Source organism: Chroicocephalus ridibundus, chromosome 12, assembly GCF_963924245.1.
Source record: "Chroicocephalus ridibundus chromosome 12, bChrRid1.1, whole genome shotgun sequence".
Taxonomy (NCBI): domain Eukaryota; kingdom Metazoa; phylum Chordata; class Aves; order Charadriiformes; family Laridae; genus Chroicocephalus; species Chroicocephalus ridibundus.
The window spans coordinates 5,062,546-5,079,443 of NC_086295.1; the positions used below are offsets into that span (position 1 = coordinate 5,062,546).

The 16,898-nt window shown below is 59.9% G+C and overlaps 1 protein-coding gene across 2 annotated transcripts; it reads right to left on the minus strand.

Annotated features, from left to right (window-relative positions):
* Positions 1 to 3,110: 3,110 nt before the first annotated feature.
* PSMF1 (proteasome inhibitor subunit 1) lies at positions 3,111 to 11,166 on the minus strand. Of its 2 annotated transcripts, XR_010073031.1 has the most exons (8): positions 10,887 to 11,166; positions 9,794 to 9,946; positions 9,127 to 9,209; positions 8,277 to 8,462; positions 6,714 to 6,767; positions 4,496 to 4,654; positions 4,115 to 4,364; positions 3,111 to 3,624 (listed from the first exon to the last, which is right to left on the minus strand). XR_010073031.1 is itself a non-coding variant. In XM_063349842.1 (7 exons), the coding sequence occupies exons 1-7, from the start codon at positions 11,013 to 11,015 to the stop codon at positions 4,313 to 4,315; spliced, it is 816 nt and encodes a 271-aa protein (XP_063205912.1). In that variant the 5' UTR covers positions 11,016 to 11,166; the 3' UTR covers positions 3,111 to 4,312. The 2 variants fall into 2 exon arrangements, 1 of the variants encoding a protein (XP_063205912.1); XM_063349842.1 differs by having other exon boundaries at positions 3,111 to 4,364.
* Positions 11,167 to 16,898: the final 5,732 nt, after the last annotated feature.

Consider the following 16,898-nt stretch of genomic DNA (forward strand, 5'->3'; position numbering starts at 1 on the left):
GGTCTTTCTAGGATGAAAGGCTGAGCCTGTTGGGAGGTTACTGCTGCTGAGCACCTGCTTTGTGTGAGCATGAGAAATGCTCCCATGGATTAGAGCATGCGGATGCTCGAGAGGCTCTACGAGAAGGGGCCATCATTGCTATGTCAGCGTGTTGCTGGGCTGTCCCTCGAGGACCTGCAGGATTGGGGGGAAAGCCTCTCAATTGAAATATATATATATTTAAGGTGAATGAGTTGCATCAAGGAAGCCATTAAAGAAGGTTCCCCACCAAGAGCTCCAGGACTGGGAAGTGATTTCATACAGAGACCCCTTGGGCTGAGGTGGAGGGGGGCTGCAGCGGGGGGACATGGAGCTACCAGTAGCCCCAGAGCCATGCTGCCCCCTGCCACAGCCAGCTGCCCCACGCTTCCTCCCTGCATTGGCCTGGCCGTTCATCGCTGACGATGGTGTATTTAGGAAGGAATTGAAAATATTCCAGGCTGGTGAGAAAAATCTGGCTGGGAAAGGGGGGGCTGATGCTGTGCAGCCTGGGCAGGATGACGGTCGATGCCCACCCATGGCAATTAGGTGCTGGTGGGTGGGTCCGAGGCGGCTTTGAGGTACCCCAGAAGAAGTTCCCCCTGTCCCCTGGAGGTGCAGAAAAAACAGCTGGATGGGAGAGCATTTCACCCCTACATGCCATTTCTGGCTCCTTTACAGATTCTGTGGGAGAAGCCAGTTGTGCTGGAGGAGGTGGGAGGTGCGGGATGGGCACTGGGAGGAGCGGGTGATGCCATGCGCAGCGACGAGGGGAGGGGTCCTGCCGCAGGGGCCACCGAGGGCCGCTCAGCGGGCAGCAGACACCAGCCCTGGCCTCGCTGCCTTCCTGCAAAGCCAAGGACAACGGCAGCTGCCTCGTGCTTTGCATGGCTGCACCCCAGGCAGGTCGCCCCGACACCACGGGGATGGGCAGTGCGGCTGCAGCAAGAGTCACTGGGCAGGGCACGAGGCTGGTTCCCCTCTGGCAATGCCACCACACCAGGCCATGGAGTAGGGTGCAAGGGCAGGCAGGTGGCAGGCAGCACATCCTTGTCTCCTCGCTCAGCACAGACACCTCCGCTCCCCCAGCTCCAGGGCTTTGGGGGTGTCTCCGTTTGTGCCAGGGGTGAGCAAAGGGAACAGCCCAGCACGCCTTTCCCAGTCCCATATAACGGGAGCTGCTTTGTTTTCCCGTCTGTGCCATATACACCGGTTCCTCCCTCGTGCCGTGCACGGGACACGTGGGATCCCAGGGACGGAGCATCGTCTGCAGGGTAATTAGCTGCCTTTGGGAGCGCGTGGGGCAGGTGCCGCTGGGCTGGGCGGGCTGGCAGATGGCCTGAAGGACTCTCCGGGGATCTCAAGCCATTACCAATAATCCAACGTCTTTCTTCAAACGTGATGTGGATGCGCCTCACTATTGCTGCGGGAGGAGGGAGGGCCGTGCCTGTGCCAAGACCGCACACGCCAGCCCCAGCCGCTCTTCACGGCTTCCCCATAAAATTAACTCGAGGTGCGTGGCTTGATGTGCTCCCTTGCATGGTAATGCTTTCCATCACCTACATTAGCAGCAGCCGTGCCAGGGATGGGGACACGCAGATGGGGACCTGGACTGTCCCTCCTGCTGGCGGGAGACCCGGCCCTTGCAGCCACGATGCTCAGCATAGTATGAGCCCACAGCAGGGACGGGCTCGGGGAATGGGGTCTGTGCCCGGCCCCCAGCCCTGCGGATGGAGTGAAGAATGCGCTCAGGATCGCTGGTCCCCGGAGCCACCTCTGCCACACTCTGGGCAGCTCCACAGCCGCCCTTTGGAGAGAGCTGAGCCAGTCACCGGGACGGTTTCCTGCCCTCCCGGAGAGGAGCATCCTCACCTCCTTTTACCCATCCTCTCCGCAGAGCAGACGGCACATCCCCAGGAGCCCCCAGGCTCAGGCACGGGCCTGCAGTGAGCAAGGCTCAATGCCGGCCACTTGCCCTCTTTGAAACCCTTCTCCTTTCCCACCTGCTCCCCCAGCTGCACAGCACGATGGACTCGCTGGGGTTGAATGCTGCAGACAAAAGATTGTTTATCAGGACCCGCCGCAGCCTCTCCCGGCGCTGGCTTGCTTTAATTAGCCCCATCAAAGCCGGCTGTGTCTCTCCCTCCTGAAAGGTTGCAGAACATGATTAATTCAGGCACAGAAAGCAGCCGCCTCCCGCAGAGAGGGGCCTCTCTGATAAGGGCAAAGCTGTTTCCTCTCCCCATGGCACCCTCAACCCCACGCAGCGAGGTCTGGGGCTCCTTTCTCCTGCAGCAAAGCTGTGGATGGGCTCAGGCTGCCCCAGGAGCCGGAGGGGACAAGCGGGAGCGATGGCATCATGGAGCGCTTGGTCTCTCCCCATCCCACCCATGCTGCAAGCACAGCCGCTGCCTGCTCCGGCCACTGCATGGCCCACTGCCCTTCCGTGCGCCTGCGGGTGGGACTGCCCACCAAAGGCCTCAGGGACGTGCAGCAGGCACATTCCCACCAGGTCCGGGCTCACATCAGCTCTTGCCAACACGCAAGTCCACACAAGAGCCCTGCGGAGATGCCAGGGATGCTCCAGCTGCCCCCAGTGTTGAATTTCTATGGCCGGTCCTCCCCGCTCCCACCTCCGTGCAGCCCTGGGGTTGCACATGCTGTAACTCAGCTTTATTAGCTGCGTTTGTAGGCAAAGGGGTTTTAAAAGGAAAAAGCCTTTGGGGAAAGGAGATAGACAGGGGGGATCACTTCCCCCTTTTTATTTATGCCAGCAAGGCTGCATGCAGCGTACCGACAGCATTCAATACCCCGGAGAGCCAATTACCACAAGGAGCGCAGCCAGAGCCAAGGCCAGGCTGTTCTCCACTTAATTTTCTTAATACAGTCACATCATCTCGTAAAAGCGCTGCTGCTCAAGGCAAGGTACAAAGTGGGTTCCCAGCGTGAATCCTCTGCCCCTGGGAGCCCAGGCAGAGCTCCCGTCAAGGGAGCCCAAGGGCACCTTTGGGGCTTCCCTTCTCATGGTGGGGAGAAGGGGGCTGCGGCTGCGGAGCAGCGGGGGCCACCCCCAGCAAGAACCAACGCAACACTGTTGTCAGGTTTTTATTTCAATCTCATGAACGTCCTTCCAAGAAATCAAACCATGAGAAGAAAAAATAGTATGAACCCCTGAGAGGACAGCCCAAAAATTAACTGACGTGGGGGGAGCTGCGGGGAAGGGAAGGGGTTTCCAGAAAGCTCCGGAGGCTGAGCCACACAGACCTCACGCGTCCTCCCCGAGCCGTTTGGCAGCGTTCAGCCAGGCAGAGCCACACCAGCCTTGTGCAAGAGGACTGACGGTAGGGAAACATGTTCCTATAAACCCCTTCTGCAAAGCAAATCCCACACCCGAGCAAGCCCCCCATGCACATCTCCAGAAGGCTCCCAGTTCAGTGCTGGACTCAGCTCCGTCGTGCCTGGAGAGCCAACGCTAGACTTGGCTGGTCCAGGAGGTCCAGGAGGAGCACCGTCCCTCCTACCCCAGCCCCGCGTGGTGCCCAGTGGGCAGCCTTCGCCATGCTGCCTGTGGCGCTTCACGTGTACCCCAGGAATGAAGGACAACAGCTGTGGGGAAGAGAGGGGGCAAGGTGAGGCCAGGAATTCAATATATTTCTCTTCTCATGCACGCTAAAAGGCATTGCTGTTAGTGCTCTTGGAAGCCAGTGGGCACGGCCATGCGGAAGCCCATCTCAACCACTGCCGGGGGGTCCGCCCATGGACACCCCGTGGGATGGGCCTTCTAGCCCTTCACGTTGATCAACCCTTCACTTGGATAAAGAGCAAGAGCATCTCTCCATGGGGAGCCTGCTCCGGCTGCCGCCTTCGGCCAGGCTATTGCAGCTCCCCAGCACAGGAGTGGCAAGAAGCCAGCTCCCTCCTCAGCATCGACCGCTTGTGTAACCCCAGCAGTGAAAGCGGTGCCACCCCAGAGAAGCAGAGGAAACCCCACGGCACCTGGGCTTTTCTTGGAGCACCAGGACGCACCCCGGACAGGACCACTTCAGCTGGGTCCAAATGGCCAGGCACCCTCAGAGGAGCACGGAAAGAAACGGACCTACTGCCTCCTCTTCTGTTCTGCACACAGGGAAACCTTTATAGCTGGTCTGACACAGGAAGGTGGCCCCGAGCGAGGAGAAAAAAAACACTGCTGAAAAGATCGAAGTCCACCGAATGGGGTGTGAAGAGGGGAAAGCGCCCCTCCTTCCCAGGAGACTGCTCTGGCCTCAGCCGTGAGAAGCCATGTGGTGACTCCTCACATGAACATGTCATCATAGCCTGGAGGGGGAAGGTGGTCAGGATCTGGCCTGGAAAGAAATTCAGAGCAGAGTCAAAACCAGGAGTGAGAGATCAGTCCCACAGCAACAGGGACCAGCCAGGAGATTCAAGGGCAGCCCGGAGAGCAGGGTGGGGATACCAGGCACAGCCAAATACCTACCCAGGTCTGCCAGCCCCTAATGGGCCAAAGGGGTCGAATCTGGCGCCTGGTGGAACTGCTCCTGGGGGAAGCCGGCCTGGGATACCCGACGATGGGTCAATGCCGGGCTGTGGGAAGCCAGACCGGAGAGGATCCACGATCATTCCCCCACTCCGACCTCTGGGGAGTGGAAAGACAGAGAAGGAGATGAGACTGGCACTGGTGAGAGAGGAGCAAAGCGCGTCCCTGTGCCAGACCTCTGCTGCAGGAATGCTGAGCACGGGAATGTGGGATTAAGTTGTCACACAGCCTGTGGGAGGGCAAGCACCCCTAACCCAACCCTAACCTAACCTATCTGCAACACTGGCCTTGACAAGCCAGTGAGGTGAGCCCATGGCAGTAAGAGAGTGCTTCATGCGTGTACGTGTGCATGTATAAGAGTGCTGAGGCGCATCTGATTCTCGTCCCATGGAGGCTGCTGTCTGCAACAGGAGGGAACCCGAATGCGTCACACCCTGCTCCTGCCCGGGGTTATCACGGCCTGCAGACCTGCCTGCACTACGCCACAACACAAGGTCAGGAGCAGGATGCGAATCACGGCTCATCATCATGCTAAGGTGGGAGTCTCACTGCTGCAAAGCACATGCCCAAGCCAGGGCACCAGCAAACACCTAGGCACGGGGCACCATCATGCCAGTGTACCCCAAAGCCTATCTGGAGACACGCACAGGGAAGAAACAGCCCTCGCCCGCATGCCTTCCCCAGAGGCAATGCCAAAAGAGACACAGAATAACGGAGAGGCAGCTTCCCTCTTCCCCCAGTTCCTGCAAGGAGCCATTTAGGGCATCAGCAATGGCTGCTAAGTCCCGGTGGGCCGCTGACTGTCCCTGGGGGAAGCGATGGACCCGCTAGCCCTCGCTGACGGTTTGTATTCCCACCCCTGCTCTCTGCTCTCCTGGGCGAGCAGCACATCCTGCCCTGCACAGTGTTGCAAGAGCTCACGGATGCAGCCGGGGCTCCCGCCAGCCTTTCCAAAGAGCTGCCTGGAAGTCATTTGCTGACCACGGCGGCTCCTCGGAGCTGCCCCACGCTGTGAGTGCCATTCCTCATGGTCGGCTTTGTGCAAACTCGGCTGGAGCCTCTGGACACCGCTGCCATCATACAAGTCATTAACAACAGTGCTAATGAGTTCCATTACGCCAGGCCGGCTGCCCAAAGTGCCCCAGGACAGCCAGGCCCCACGAGCATATGCCTGGGAGTCTGGGTCTCCAGCCCCAGCACTGGCAGGTGTCAGCATACAAATATGCTTCCATTTACAATCTTCTTTTTTTCGTTTACAGAGAAACTTCTGATGAAGGACTGGAGGTAGCAAGAGAAACGGGGTCCCCCCACCAAATGAACCCCCTCTCCTCGTGATATCAAGTTTCCTTCCAGCCACCCAGGCTCCAGGCCTCTCCTTCCAGCCAGGCAGGATGTTTTTAGTGGGCCCTTTTCTAGCCAAACCCATGGAGAACTAAGTCTTGCAAGAGGGGAAAAAATGTGATCCCCACAGGAGAGTGGTTCCAAAGAGGACTCCCATGGGCCACAGGACGCTCTGCAATGACTCCAAGAGCTGTCTTTTGTCTGACTATGTGCTTTTAACTGGAATGTAAAATGACAGGTTCTCCTTGCCCAACCAAACCAAAGACTCAGAGACATATCTGTGAAGATCAGTCCCCCAGACAGCCCTGCTTTTACCCAGGCTTTCTCTCAAGTGCTTCAGACAGCCGGGAGGCTCACAACTGGGCCTCCAGAATCTGTGGACTCGGCTTTAAGCCTTCCCTTCTCCAGACTGCTAGGCTGTAGACACGGCAGCTGGTAACATTTTAAATTAGAGGCTTACATTCACTTAACGATGTATTCAGCTTTGATTTACTGAAGGAATTACTGCATGTTAAATGAATACAAGCTGATTATTAAACAGACGCAGATTGCAACCTATCATCTATGCAAGAGACGGGATCTTATTACGATATTAGAACCATATTGAGGATTAGCAACTGTCAATGGGTCCCTTGCAATTTGCACTGCGCAACTGTCCCATCGCCGTCCGCACTTAGAGACACTTTGCTGGACGCCTGAGCCAGGCGGACTCCAGCTGTTCCAGAGAAGGTCCCCAGCCACCATCCACACATCCCAAGGGCAGAGCAGGGCATGGTCCCCGGGTAAGCAAAGCACAACCTCTCACAGCCATACTCACCCAAACGGGTCCAGGTCTTCCCCACCAACAGCGAAGGGACTCAAGGGGGAAGGCCTGAAACACAGAGTACAGAGAGACATTCAGTGAAGTGGAGCGTGGCTGTGTGGAGCGAACAGAAGCAAGCAAGCAGGCAGGACAGTGCCGACAGCCGTGCTCATGGGTGCTGTCCCACAGCAAGCCCTGCAGCACCCAAAGGGCCCTGGAGCCTGCAGGACCCTGTGTGAGCAGGCTGGTGTTGGGAGTCACCCCATGCCCAGGATGCAGCATTCCCTGCTTCAGGGTGCAGCTGGTTGTGGACGCACCGGTGTGTGTGGCAGGCTTGTGGGAAGCTCGCTGAGATGAAGGGGTCCCCGCTGTTCCCACTGCTCCAGGCTGGAGCTGTCTGTGGACACTGGGAGTTCCATGCCAGGGGCTCCCTGAACAGTGTCAGGTAATGCCAGGCTCTTCAGTGTGTCTCAGTTGGAGACACAACGAGAGTCTTGCTTCCAGGAGTGCGAGGACAGTCGGGCAGTGAGCCTGCAGCCAGCCGTCACATCTCCTTGCCAATAGTATGTGCCAATAACATGGTTTCAAAGCCATGCCCAGCTCCAGCCTGTCTGACCAGGCCTCCCCGAGGAGCATCCCGCACCCTGAGCACCAGCAGACAGCAGTGAGGTTAAAGAAGCAAGAGGTGACACGCAAGGCAGAAGCCACGGCCAGTTCCCAAGAGAAGGCAGAGCCACCATAGTGTCTCTGACTTCCAGTCAAAGGGGATTACAACTTGTGTGGGGACAGAGGGGGGAGCCCACCCGCCGCATATAAGGGATGGCTGAGCGTGAGGGGGCCAGGGAGGGACAGTGAAGTGGGTGCCATGTGTCCTCTCTCCCCTGCTTTGCCAGCAAAGGGTTTCAAAGGGAAAGCAGGGTCAGTAGAGCAAGGAGAAGAGGTCTCTGTTCCCCTCCACCAAGCCTGCACCTCCTGGGCTGGCCCCAAGCCCTGGCTGGGTGCACCGTCCTGGGAGGGCAGCTCTACTGGCCACAGCAGGCAGGAGGTTTAGAGGCAGCCACAGCTCTGTGCCAAGCTGCACCCACCACACGCTCTCTCCCCTGAGCACAGACCCCACAGCTCAATCTGACACCCAGCGCTCTGACGTCCCTCCCGGAGGCTGCTTGGCCCCACACCGGCACCATCCTTCCCACCGCTGTCCCTGCTCTGCCAGACACGGAGCCCTGATGGTCCTTCAACCAGCACAGAGCAGGGTCTCCCTCCTTCCACCCTTCACTCTCCCCCAGCCCTACATGCTTGCCCTCTCCCTCCTGGCTCTGCAGGTCTCCAGCTACACCCCCAGGCAATGCCAAAGGAGGGTCATACCAACACACAGCTCCAGAACAGGCCATCCCTCAGCAGGCAACTTAAATCAAACCCAAGCACGTGGCCAACGAGGCTGCGACTGGCTGAGAAGGGTTTGGATCCCCTTTGCTCCCCATAGCACAGACAGGGACCAGAGGTGAAGTTGAGAGAGCTGTGCCAGGACCACGTTCCTTCTAACGGACGACCGTCAGCAGCCACCCACTCTTTACTCACCAGGATGGTGCTCTTGTGCCTGCTGGCTGCCGGGGAGGGACCCTGAGGGGGTCGTAATCCCGGGGCAAGTCAGCATCCTTCTTCTCAGCCTCGGGCTCCTTTTTGGCCTTTTCTGTGGGGCCACCGAGTGGAGCAATGATGCCTGAAGCAATCCTTGTCCTCAGCTCCTCAGTGTTCTTGTACACCCTGCAGGGAGGAGAGGCAAGGTGGTGGGCTGGGGAGGCCAGAACATCTGAGTGCGAGTGCTGGACCGGCTGCAAGAGGAGTGGTGAGGGGACGGACAAGTCCAAAGCATCCCTGGCACAAAACATGCCCCCAGAAGGCAGCACAGAGGGGACAGGAAAGGGTAACAGCACTCAGTGGCACCAAAGCCTTGACCCTGTTTGAGAGGGCAGAGGTGCCACCCAACCCAGGGAAATCCCTTGTGCCGTGGCCACAACCCGACCAGTTTGCAATGGTGGAAACCACAGCACGTGGCACTGGTCTTTAGCAAGGCTACAGGGTGTCCAGTCCACAGCTGAAGCTGTAGCACCGCTGGGTGGTGTCCACCCAACAGAGACAGGCAAGCAGTGCTCTGGAAAGAAAAGTGCTGGGCTGCCCCAGCCCGTTCCCAGGTGGGGTGGCTCTCCCCTGGGCTCTGACCCATGGTCCCACTATCCCTTAAATCTCTCTTGCCTGCCAGCAGTGCAGAGGAAGGAGCTCTGGCTGCATTTCAGGGCTGGCTGGCTGCCCTTGGGGTTTGTACTGGGGAGGAAAGTCCCCCAGTCTCCTCCTAACTTGCTCTCTGCCCCCCTTCCCCATGCCAGTGGGACATTTTCTCCCACAGAAAGTGCCAGGAGACTGAGATTACATGTGGAAATTGTCCAGGTGCTCTGGGTTGATATAGTCGGCCACCGCCAAGGTCACATCTGCCACCTTCTGAGAACTGCGATCCTGGCAAAAGACAGGTGAGACACAGAGTGAGTAGCCTGGCAGCGCAGGGAATGAGAGAAGGAGCAAGTGCAATCACAGCCAGGGGCCTGGAGGCTTGGGACACAAGAAACGGGATCACCTGTCCCTCTGCTGTGCCCGAATCCCCAGGAAAAACAAACTCCAGTGTACAGCGAGGTTCTCCCTGTCCATTCTCCCAATCCAGGCTGCAAAGGTTGAGAGACTGAGCAAAACCAGTCTGGCCAGGTGCTTGTGGAGAACAGAAGAGATCTACAGATAAATTCTAAGCTGGGAAGGGCACACAAAAGAGGCAGCTCCTGGGCCAGAGTGTGCAAGGCAAACTGCATCGCTGCTCCAATGCAGCTGGTGTTTGACGAGCTTCACGCTGGGTCACATCTGTTGCGCAGGCAGGTCTGCAGCCCCTAACACCCCCTGCCCCATCCCAAGGGACAAACATCCCTGCAAGGTAGAACAAGTAACAGCAAAAATTTAAGAAATGGGCCCTGCTGTTCTCTGCATATTTTGTGTGGCAGCAGCTGCCGCACCTGAAGGACCCCAAACTCGCAGGGACCAGCCTGGGTGCTCACCATGACGTTGAGGATCATACTGTCTTCCACCATGATGGCCTTCAGCAGCAGCTCATGGGCATCGTCTGTGGACTTGTAGCGCAGCGTATACACCTCCTTGTTGGCTTCCCAGCCGGTGGGCAGCAGCTCCGACTTCCTTTCATCAGGACCTGGCTACAGTAGGACAGAGATGCTGCTGAGACCTGCCCATGAACCCAGCATGCCACAGAATATGTCTGCACAGAGACCTGGGAGGGGATCTAGGTCTCCTAGTGAGGATCTCTCAGTGCCTTCCACGTTTCAACTGCAGGAGGAGGGGGTTATTTTCTACGGGCAGGCCCTGCCTGCCTGACAGTCTCACACAAGGTCCCTGCGCTGGAACAGGAGGAATGCAACCACCCTTTACTTAGATGGAGAAGGCAACAAAGACCCAGACTGAGGGATGATGCTCTTCCCTGCCTGGCACCTCAGCTCCCCAGCACAGGACAGAGCTGTCTGCGGCAGGACGGAAGGCTATCGTCCTGTTTCTCCCAGCCCCACAGTGGTGCTGCCAGGGGGGAGTGTCCCACACTGTCCCCTCCTCTAGTACTGGGGGGTTTCTCTCCCAAGACAGTGCCCTGGCACCCCCACCATTGCCCCCCAGCCCCACACCAGGCATCCTCACAACAGACCCCAGCACCACACCAGGCTCCCAGCACGGGGACTCCCTGGCACCACATTTCCCCCCAACACTACACTGGACACCCACCTTTTGGGAAGGTGTCCCCCCTCCCCAGCACCAGGATCCCCCCAGCACCGCACCGGCCCCATTCCTGCTATCACACTGACCCCAAGCACTGACACCCCCCCAACCCCAGCACCGGGTCCCCTGCAGACCCACCACCGCAGATCCCTGCTCCGGACCCCCCCAGCAGCACTGAGACTCCTCAGACCCCGCACTGCCCCGGGTGCCTCCGAAACCCCTGGCGCCACATGGCTCCCCCACCCCACGGCAGCGGGCCTCGGGCTCGGCCGAGCGCCGGCGGCGAGCGGCGCTAGGAAAGGCCGGGGCTTGGCCGCGGCCTACATGGCCTCCGCGGCGGCGGAGCCCAGCGGGGCCCGGCCCGGCCCGTACCTGGTCGCCAGCGCCGAGGCAGCGGTAGCCGTGCCGGACCAGCTCCCAGTGGACGCCGCAGATCAGCGCGTCCTGCGGGCGGGAGATGGCTGCTCGCGCCCAGGCGTAGAGCGGCTCCAGCCCCGCCATGGCCGCCGCAGCACCGAGCAGGCGCGGCCGGGCCGGGCCTGGCCCACGGAGGTGCCGCCCCGGGCAAGGCCCCAAAGGCCGGGCCGGGCCCGCTGTGCGGAGCGGGGCGCCGTGCTGGGCAGGCTGGGGCGGGATCGGGCCGCCCCTCACTAGAGGGCCCCCGATCCCCGCGCTGGGCCTGGGCCCGCCTCCTTCGAGGGCCCGGCCGGGGGCTCAGGCCGCCGCGGGGGGTGAATGGGGGGGTTCCTCCACGGAGGAATTTAATGTTTATTCACACAGCGGGAGGGACCGGCCTCGCCGAGGGGTCTCTGCCCGCCGACACCGTGCGGCAGACTGCGGGTTGGGATCTGCCCGACCCTCCCTTCTTCATCCCCTTCTTTTTCTTTTTCCCCTTCTCCTTCCCGTTCTCCATCTCCCTCTCCTTCATCCCCTTCCCCATCCCCATGTCCTCCTTCATCCCCATCCGCTTCCCTTGCCTTTCCCCTGCCCCTGGTTCTTCCTCAATGCTTGTTAGAAAAGCATTAAGCTCCGTGTCCACTGCCATAGCAAGCCTTTTCCCTGTGACCAAAGGGACGGAAGCACCCAGTGGCCATCAGCAGGGTTATTTCATTCCTCCCGCAGCTCCTTTTCTCTGGGCCACAGTATTTGTAACACCTAAATTCTGTTAAAGTTGCCACTGAAAGGTATTCAGGGGCTTTTTTTTCCTGCTGGTGTCCTCGGTGCAGCTGGCAGGAGGCTGTGGCTTGGGGTGAAGCAGCCCCATGTCGGGGAACACCATTGTGTGCTGCTTTCCCAACCCAAGCTCCAGCTCCTTGGGGACGCTCATCTTGACTTCATTATGCATCAATTAATTAACTCACACTGTCCGCTCTTTCCGTTTCCCCCTCAAGAAGTCACTGAAGCTGAACAATTGACTGCAGACCGGGGGGCCTGCCATTTCCACGAATCATTGCCGCGCTGGCTGGGGAGCACCTCTCCCCGTTTCCCCCGCCAGCCCCGGCTCCGTGTAAGATGGCCACGGCTTGAAAACCGAGTGAGCCACGCTGGTGTGCTGGACTCAGCAGGAAAGCTACCGCTGATTTTCCACAGGGCCAGGATTTCAGCGCTGGAGCCTCGCAAGGGAGGGAGGCATCGGATGGGGATGCGATGAGAACAGCAGGAAATGTCTCAGCCGGAGCTTTTCCAGCGCTGGGCTTGTGATTCACAGCAGCAGGCAGCGTTTCCGCCCCACGGGCAGCAGCCGCGGTTGCAGGCTTTGACGGCATCCACATTTCACTTTCCCGGCACAGCCCGTCCCTGGGTGGGTGAGGCGGGTACCCCGGTAGCTTCATTCGAATGCTCCCTCCTGAGGCAGAATTTGAAATCCTGGGTCTCCTTCTAGAAACCCGATCCCAAATCCTGTATCCCAGCGTCACTGATGAGCTTCCCGCCCTGCCTGTGGACCTGCTGCAGGTGCAGGAGCGTGTGGGTGTTTGGGAGCGGCGATGGCGGGAGCTGGCAGTGCGTCAGTGGGGCGAGAGGCGGCAGGAATGGCACAGAAGCCATGCCGAGTGCTTACCAAGCTTTTGTTTTTCCATCCAACTTGCTGCCACCTCCGTTCACCCACTGTCTGCTGCCCACCCTCTCACCCATCACTGCGCGCTCCTGTCCAGCCATCAGCTTGTCCTCCTGTGGGATTACCTCCGTATCCATCCTTAATTTATTTTCCCCTCCCCATGTCGTGCTGGCTGCCCCGGACCACACACGAGGGGTGACTTTTGGTGCTGAGACCCACCGCCTGGCCTGAGCAGCCCCTCTGCGGGCACAGCATGGGGTACAGCAGGATGTCTCCATGCGTCCCCTCACCACGGGACCCTCCTCGTAGCCGGGCCCCCGCCATACCTGAGCCCGCAGCCCCGGGGCTGGTGGCCACTACATCAAAGCTGCCTTTCCAGTGCCCGCGGTGCCTCGCCACGCCGGCCCGCGCCGCCTGGCTCCCCATCGGCTCCTTCCTCCGCTCCATCGTCTCACTCGTTCTGTGGCTCGTTGATGATGAAAACCACTGGCCACATGAAAGCAGCTCCCCTAATGCGAGTTAGGGGCCTGCAAGCTATGTGGGAGGTAGCGGACAGCACAGCCCTGGCTGGGACGCAGCAGCCAAGTCATTAATGAGGTGACGAGGATTGCAGAGCCGGCTCGTTAGTGCTGCAAGGCAAGTGCGTCACGTTGGCAGACGGGCCATGCCGGTGCCGTCATCAGAGCAGTCAGAGCAAAGCTGGGAATGGGAGCGATGCTGCGAGAGCTGAGCGAAGCCCCCGGAGCAGCTGATGCCCCAAACGCCTGCATGCGTTTGTGAGGATCCGTGCCTGGCTCTCGTACCACCCTCCTGCCCGTGGAAATGCAGGGCAAGCTGCGTGTGGCCCTTTTCCTTCCCCTTTTACCTGGGAATGGGATCCATGGGGCCCTGTGCCTCATGGAGAGCTGGCTCCTGGCAGGAGTGGGGCCGGAGGTGATGTCCCGGGGAAGGCGGTGGCTGGAGCCGCCCCGGCAGAGCGGTGGTGCTCGGAGCAGGTAGAGGGATGCATCAGCCGGGGTCACCTCCGTCACACAAACCACAACCTCCCCTGACCTTCATACTTTTCCACTGCCTCACTGCTCCCGGTGGATGCGCTCACTGCGGTGTCGTAACGAGCAGAAGAAGAAACAGATTTCCCAATCGCCCGCCCCGTTGGCAGTTCTTGAGCCCTCCATGCTGGGAACGTCAGCCGGCACAGCCGGGGCAACTGGCTCACCCCCGTGCCATGCTGTGTGTACCAGGTATGGCTCGGCGCCCCGTGGGAGAAGGCAGAGAGGGGCTGTGGATAATCCCTGGCTGATGTTCAGGTGTCACGGGCTGCCGTTGTTTGAGAGCATCATCCCTCCCTCAGGATCAGCTCACTGTTGCTCCTTTTCCATGGATGGGAAAGCCCGTGTGCATCACATCAGCTGGGGCGAGCAGTGCTGGGCACCGGGGGACAACACCGCCGTGTTTCCTACCGGGCTGCCCACACTGCGCTGTACTGGCAGCAGTTCCCAGCTCACAGCCAGAGGGAAGGAAAGAAGGAAGGGATCCCCCGCTGCAGAGCAGGGCGAGCCAGCAGTGCTGGGGCCGCCTCCTCCATGCTCTGCTCAACCACCCGAGGTTTACTGGCATATGAGGAGCCACCTGAAGATGACCAAAATCTCCGTGCCAAGGGATATCAGGAAGGACCAGGCATTGGTGGCTCCTGGGACAAGCTTCGCCCCTCGCTTTCGTGGGGATCCCCTCATCGCCTTGAAAGGGGAGGTAGTCACTCCGTGAAAATTTGGCCTCCTCTTCCTTTCCCCCAAACTCAATTCCAGGGAAAGATGACACCGAGGCAGGAGAAAGGGGGTTTTTCTCCGGGGAAGAAATTCAAACCACATGCGGGCGGGCTCGCCGCAGTAGCAGGAGGAGGCACCGGGGCTGCGAGAGAGCAGGCTCTCAGCAGCGAGGCCAAACGTAAAGTCAATTAGCACTTTCAGGACTCCGAACATGCTGGAGTGCTGTGCTTCGAGCAGGCATAATCCCCATCGGAGGGATGCTGCCAATAGGGTTTGAAAATAATTAGGAAGCCCAGAGCCCCACTGCTTCCCAGAAAAGCCTGTTAGCTCTGTGGTGGAAACCTTGCTTGCAGGGAGCACGATGCACAAACACAGTTGTGACTCATCAACTGGATGGAGCTAAACTCAATTTTTTGGAGGTCAACACGCTCGAGTCCTAATGAGCTTTACCCTTGGTGGGGCTCCTGCTGCTCTCTTTGCCTGCCTTAATCCAGGGGATGCCTGACATGCCTGGGAGTAACAGGGACGGTTTCATGGGACGTGCGTCATCCAGAGACACCAACACCTTCCAAAGGGACAATGGTGATGGGGAAACTGAGGCACAGACGGCTCAAAACACCTGAGCAAGCAGCCCAGAGGGCAGCAGCAACCCCGGTCCCCCAACCCCCTGCCCTCGGCCGGAGCCTGCACCCCACCATCCCCATCCCTGCAGCCCGGGTGGACGCTGCCATCCCCCCTCTGCTCTCGAGGGACCTCGGACGTGAATCCGAATGGCCCGGGACAGCCTTGGAGGAACAAAACAAGACCATCAATCACCCTTGCTTCACTCCCGCCCCAGTCTGCAGGCTGAGCCGGGTTGCATTGTGAGGAGCCGGAGGGACCCCACATCAAAGCGGGGACCAGCTGGCTGCCGGGCCCCCCCAGCGCCCAGACGGGCAGCGCCCTGCCCACGAGCTGCCTGTCTGTGCTGCCTGCGCGGGCTCTGCCTCCGCTCGCTGCCCGGGGCCCGGCGGCAAAGCCGGGATGCAAAACTGCTCCCTGCTCCGGGTACGGCGGGGGAATGCCCCAGGCCACGTCGGCTGCGGAGAGCATCAAAGGCTGGAGCGAGCAGATGCCGCCCCGAGGCTGGGACCCCATCCCAGAGCCGGCAACACCTTCCCTCCACAGCGGGGGCGAGGAGGAGGAGGAGGCACCGCATGCAGAGGAAGAGCTGGTCCCATCCTGAGCTCGTCCCGGAGCACTTCAGAGGCTGCACGAAGCCCACGGAGCCGCAGGGACGGCACAGCCTGCTCCCGCGGTGCAGCTCCCGCTATCCTCACAAGACCCTTTCCTTTGCAGTTCCTTCCATGACACATGGCGGTCGCTTCCCCCCAGGCTGCTGCCCCGGCGCTGCTGCAGACAGTACATTCATTTTTGGATGTCGTTCGCAGCTCCCCGGCGTTTCTCCCCATCCCAGGCACGCACGGATGGTATGAGGCAATGTTCTCGGGGAGTATCAGCTTCCCGGCGCAGTGCTGTTGGGTAAGCGCTCGCCTTTCTTCTGAGGAGCTGGTGGCGAATATCCCCCTGACGAAACCGGCCTGACGTGCTGCCCGGTGGGGCTGGGGACGGCGAGGGGGGAGCAGGGCGGCTGGTCACGATGGTCTGGGCTGGCCCATGGTGAGCCAGCAAGGGTAGCCATTTGGGATGGGGGTCTGGGCCAGGGAGAGCACCCAGATCCCCCCAGAGCAGCGCCCGTGTGCGAGTGCAGCAGTGCAACAGCAATTTGGGTGCAAACCCCCAAACATCCCCTATTTCCCCACTGGCAAAGGGTCGGGGTGGCTCTGCCCTGTGACCCACAGTGCAGGACAGAGCGGGGAGGACCACGTCTCTGCATGCAGGGTGAGCCCCAGCTCCTGCATCGACCGGCCCCACCATGCACAGCCCCCTCCTACACCCCAAAATGGGTCTGTGCCCTGCTCCAGCCCTGCCGTGGTGCTGGCTGCCAGGCTACCGATGCCACAGCATCACGGATGCAGCTGGGAAAGAGCCACCTGGGCACCTGGAGAGCAGCGACCTGCCAGTAGTACTGGCAGCCCGGAGACCCTGAGCACTGTCGGGGAGGGGATGGAGGCAGCAAAATTCCATCACGGGGTGGGTTTCGTTGTCTGGCTTGAGGGCAGGGTGATGGTGCAGCCTGTGCCACTGGCATTCACCCTCCCCGAGGGCACGCAGAGTTGTGTGCGCAGCGCCGGGGGAGCACCTCCTGCCGTTGCAGCCTGCGGTACCTGTATGCCCATGGTAGGTAACAATTGATGTTTTTTCCAGTACGCTAATTAAGACACGGAATAAAAGTCACTAAAATGCGAGGCTGGGTGTTTAAAGGGAAAATTCTACTCCAGATGCCAGGTTTATTAAAAAGAAGGGTGAAAAAATGAAGGGGGAGAAGCAGGGCCACAAGCTGGACAAAGAACGTGCGGGGAAGGAGGTGCCTTTTTGGGCTTGGATGGTGTTGGGTGCGCGTGGGGGAGCGGTGAGGATGGGGGCTGCAGTAAGCCCCCATGTCCTCGTGCCACCGAGACA

Excerpts from the sequence above, each read along its gene's own strand:
- PSMF1 (XM_063349842.1), bottom strand. The coding sequence starts at position 11,015 with ATGGCGGGGCTGGAGCCGCTCTACGCCTGGGCGCGAGCAGCCATCTCC. Across the intron at positions 9,947-10,886 it reads GCCTCGGCGCTGGCGACCAG|CCAGGTCCTGATGAAAGGAA; the intron begins GTACGGGCCGGG and ends GTCCTACTGTAG. Across the intron at positions 6,768-8,276 it reads GGCACAAGAGCACCATCCTG|GCCTTCCCCCTTGAGTCCCT; the intron begins GTGAGTAAAGAG and ends TCTGTGTTTCAG.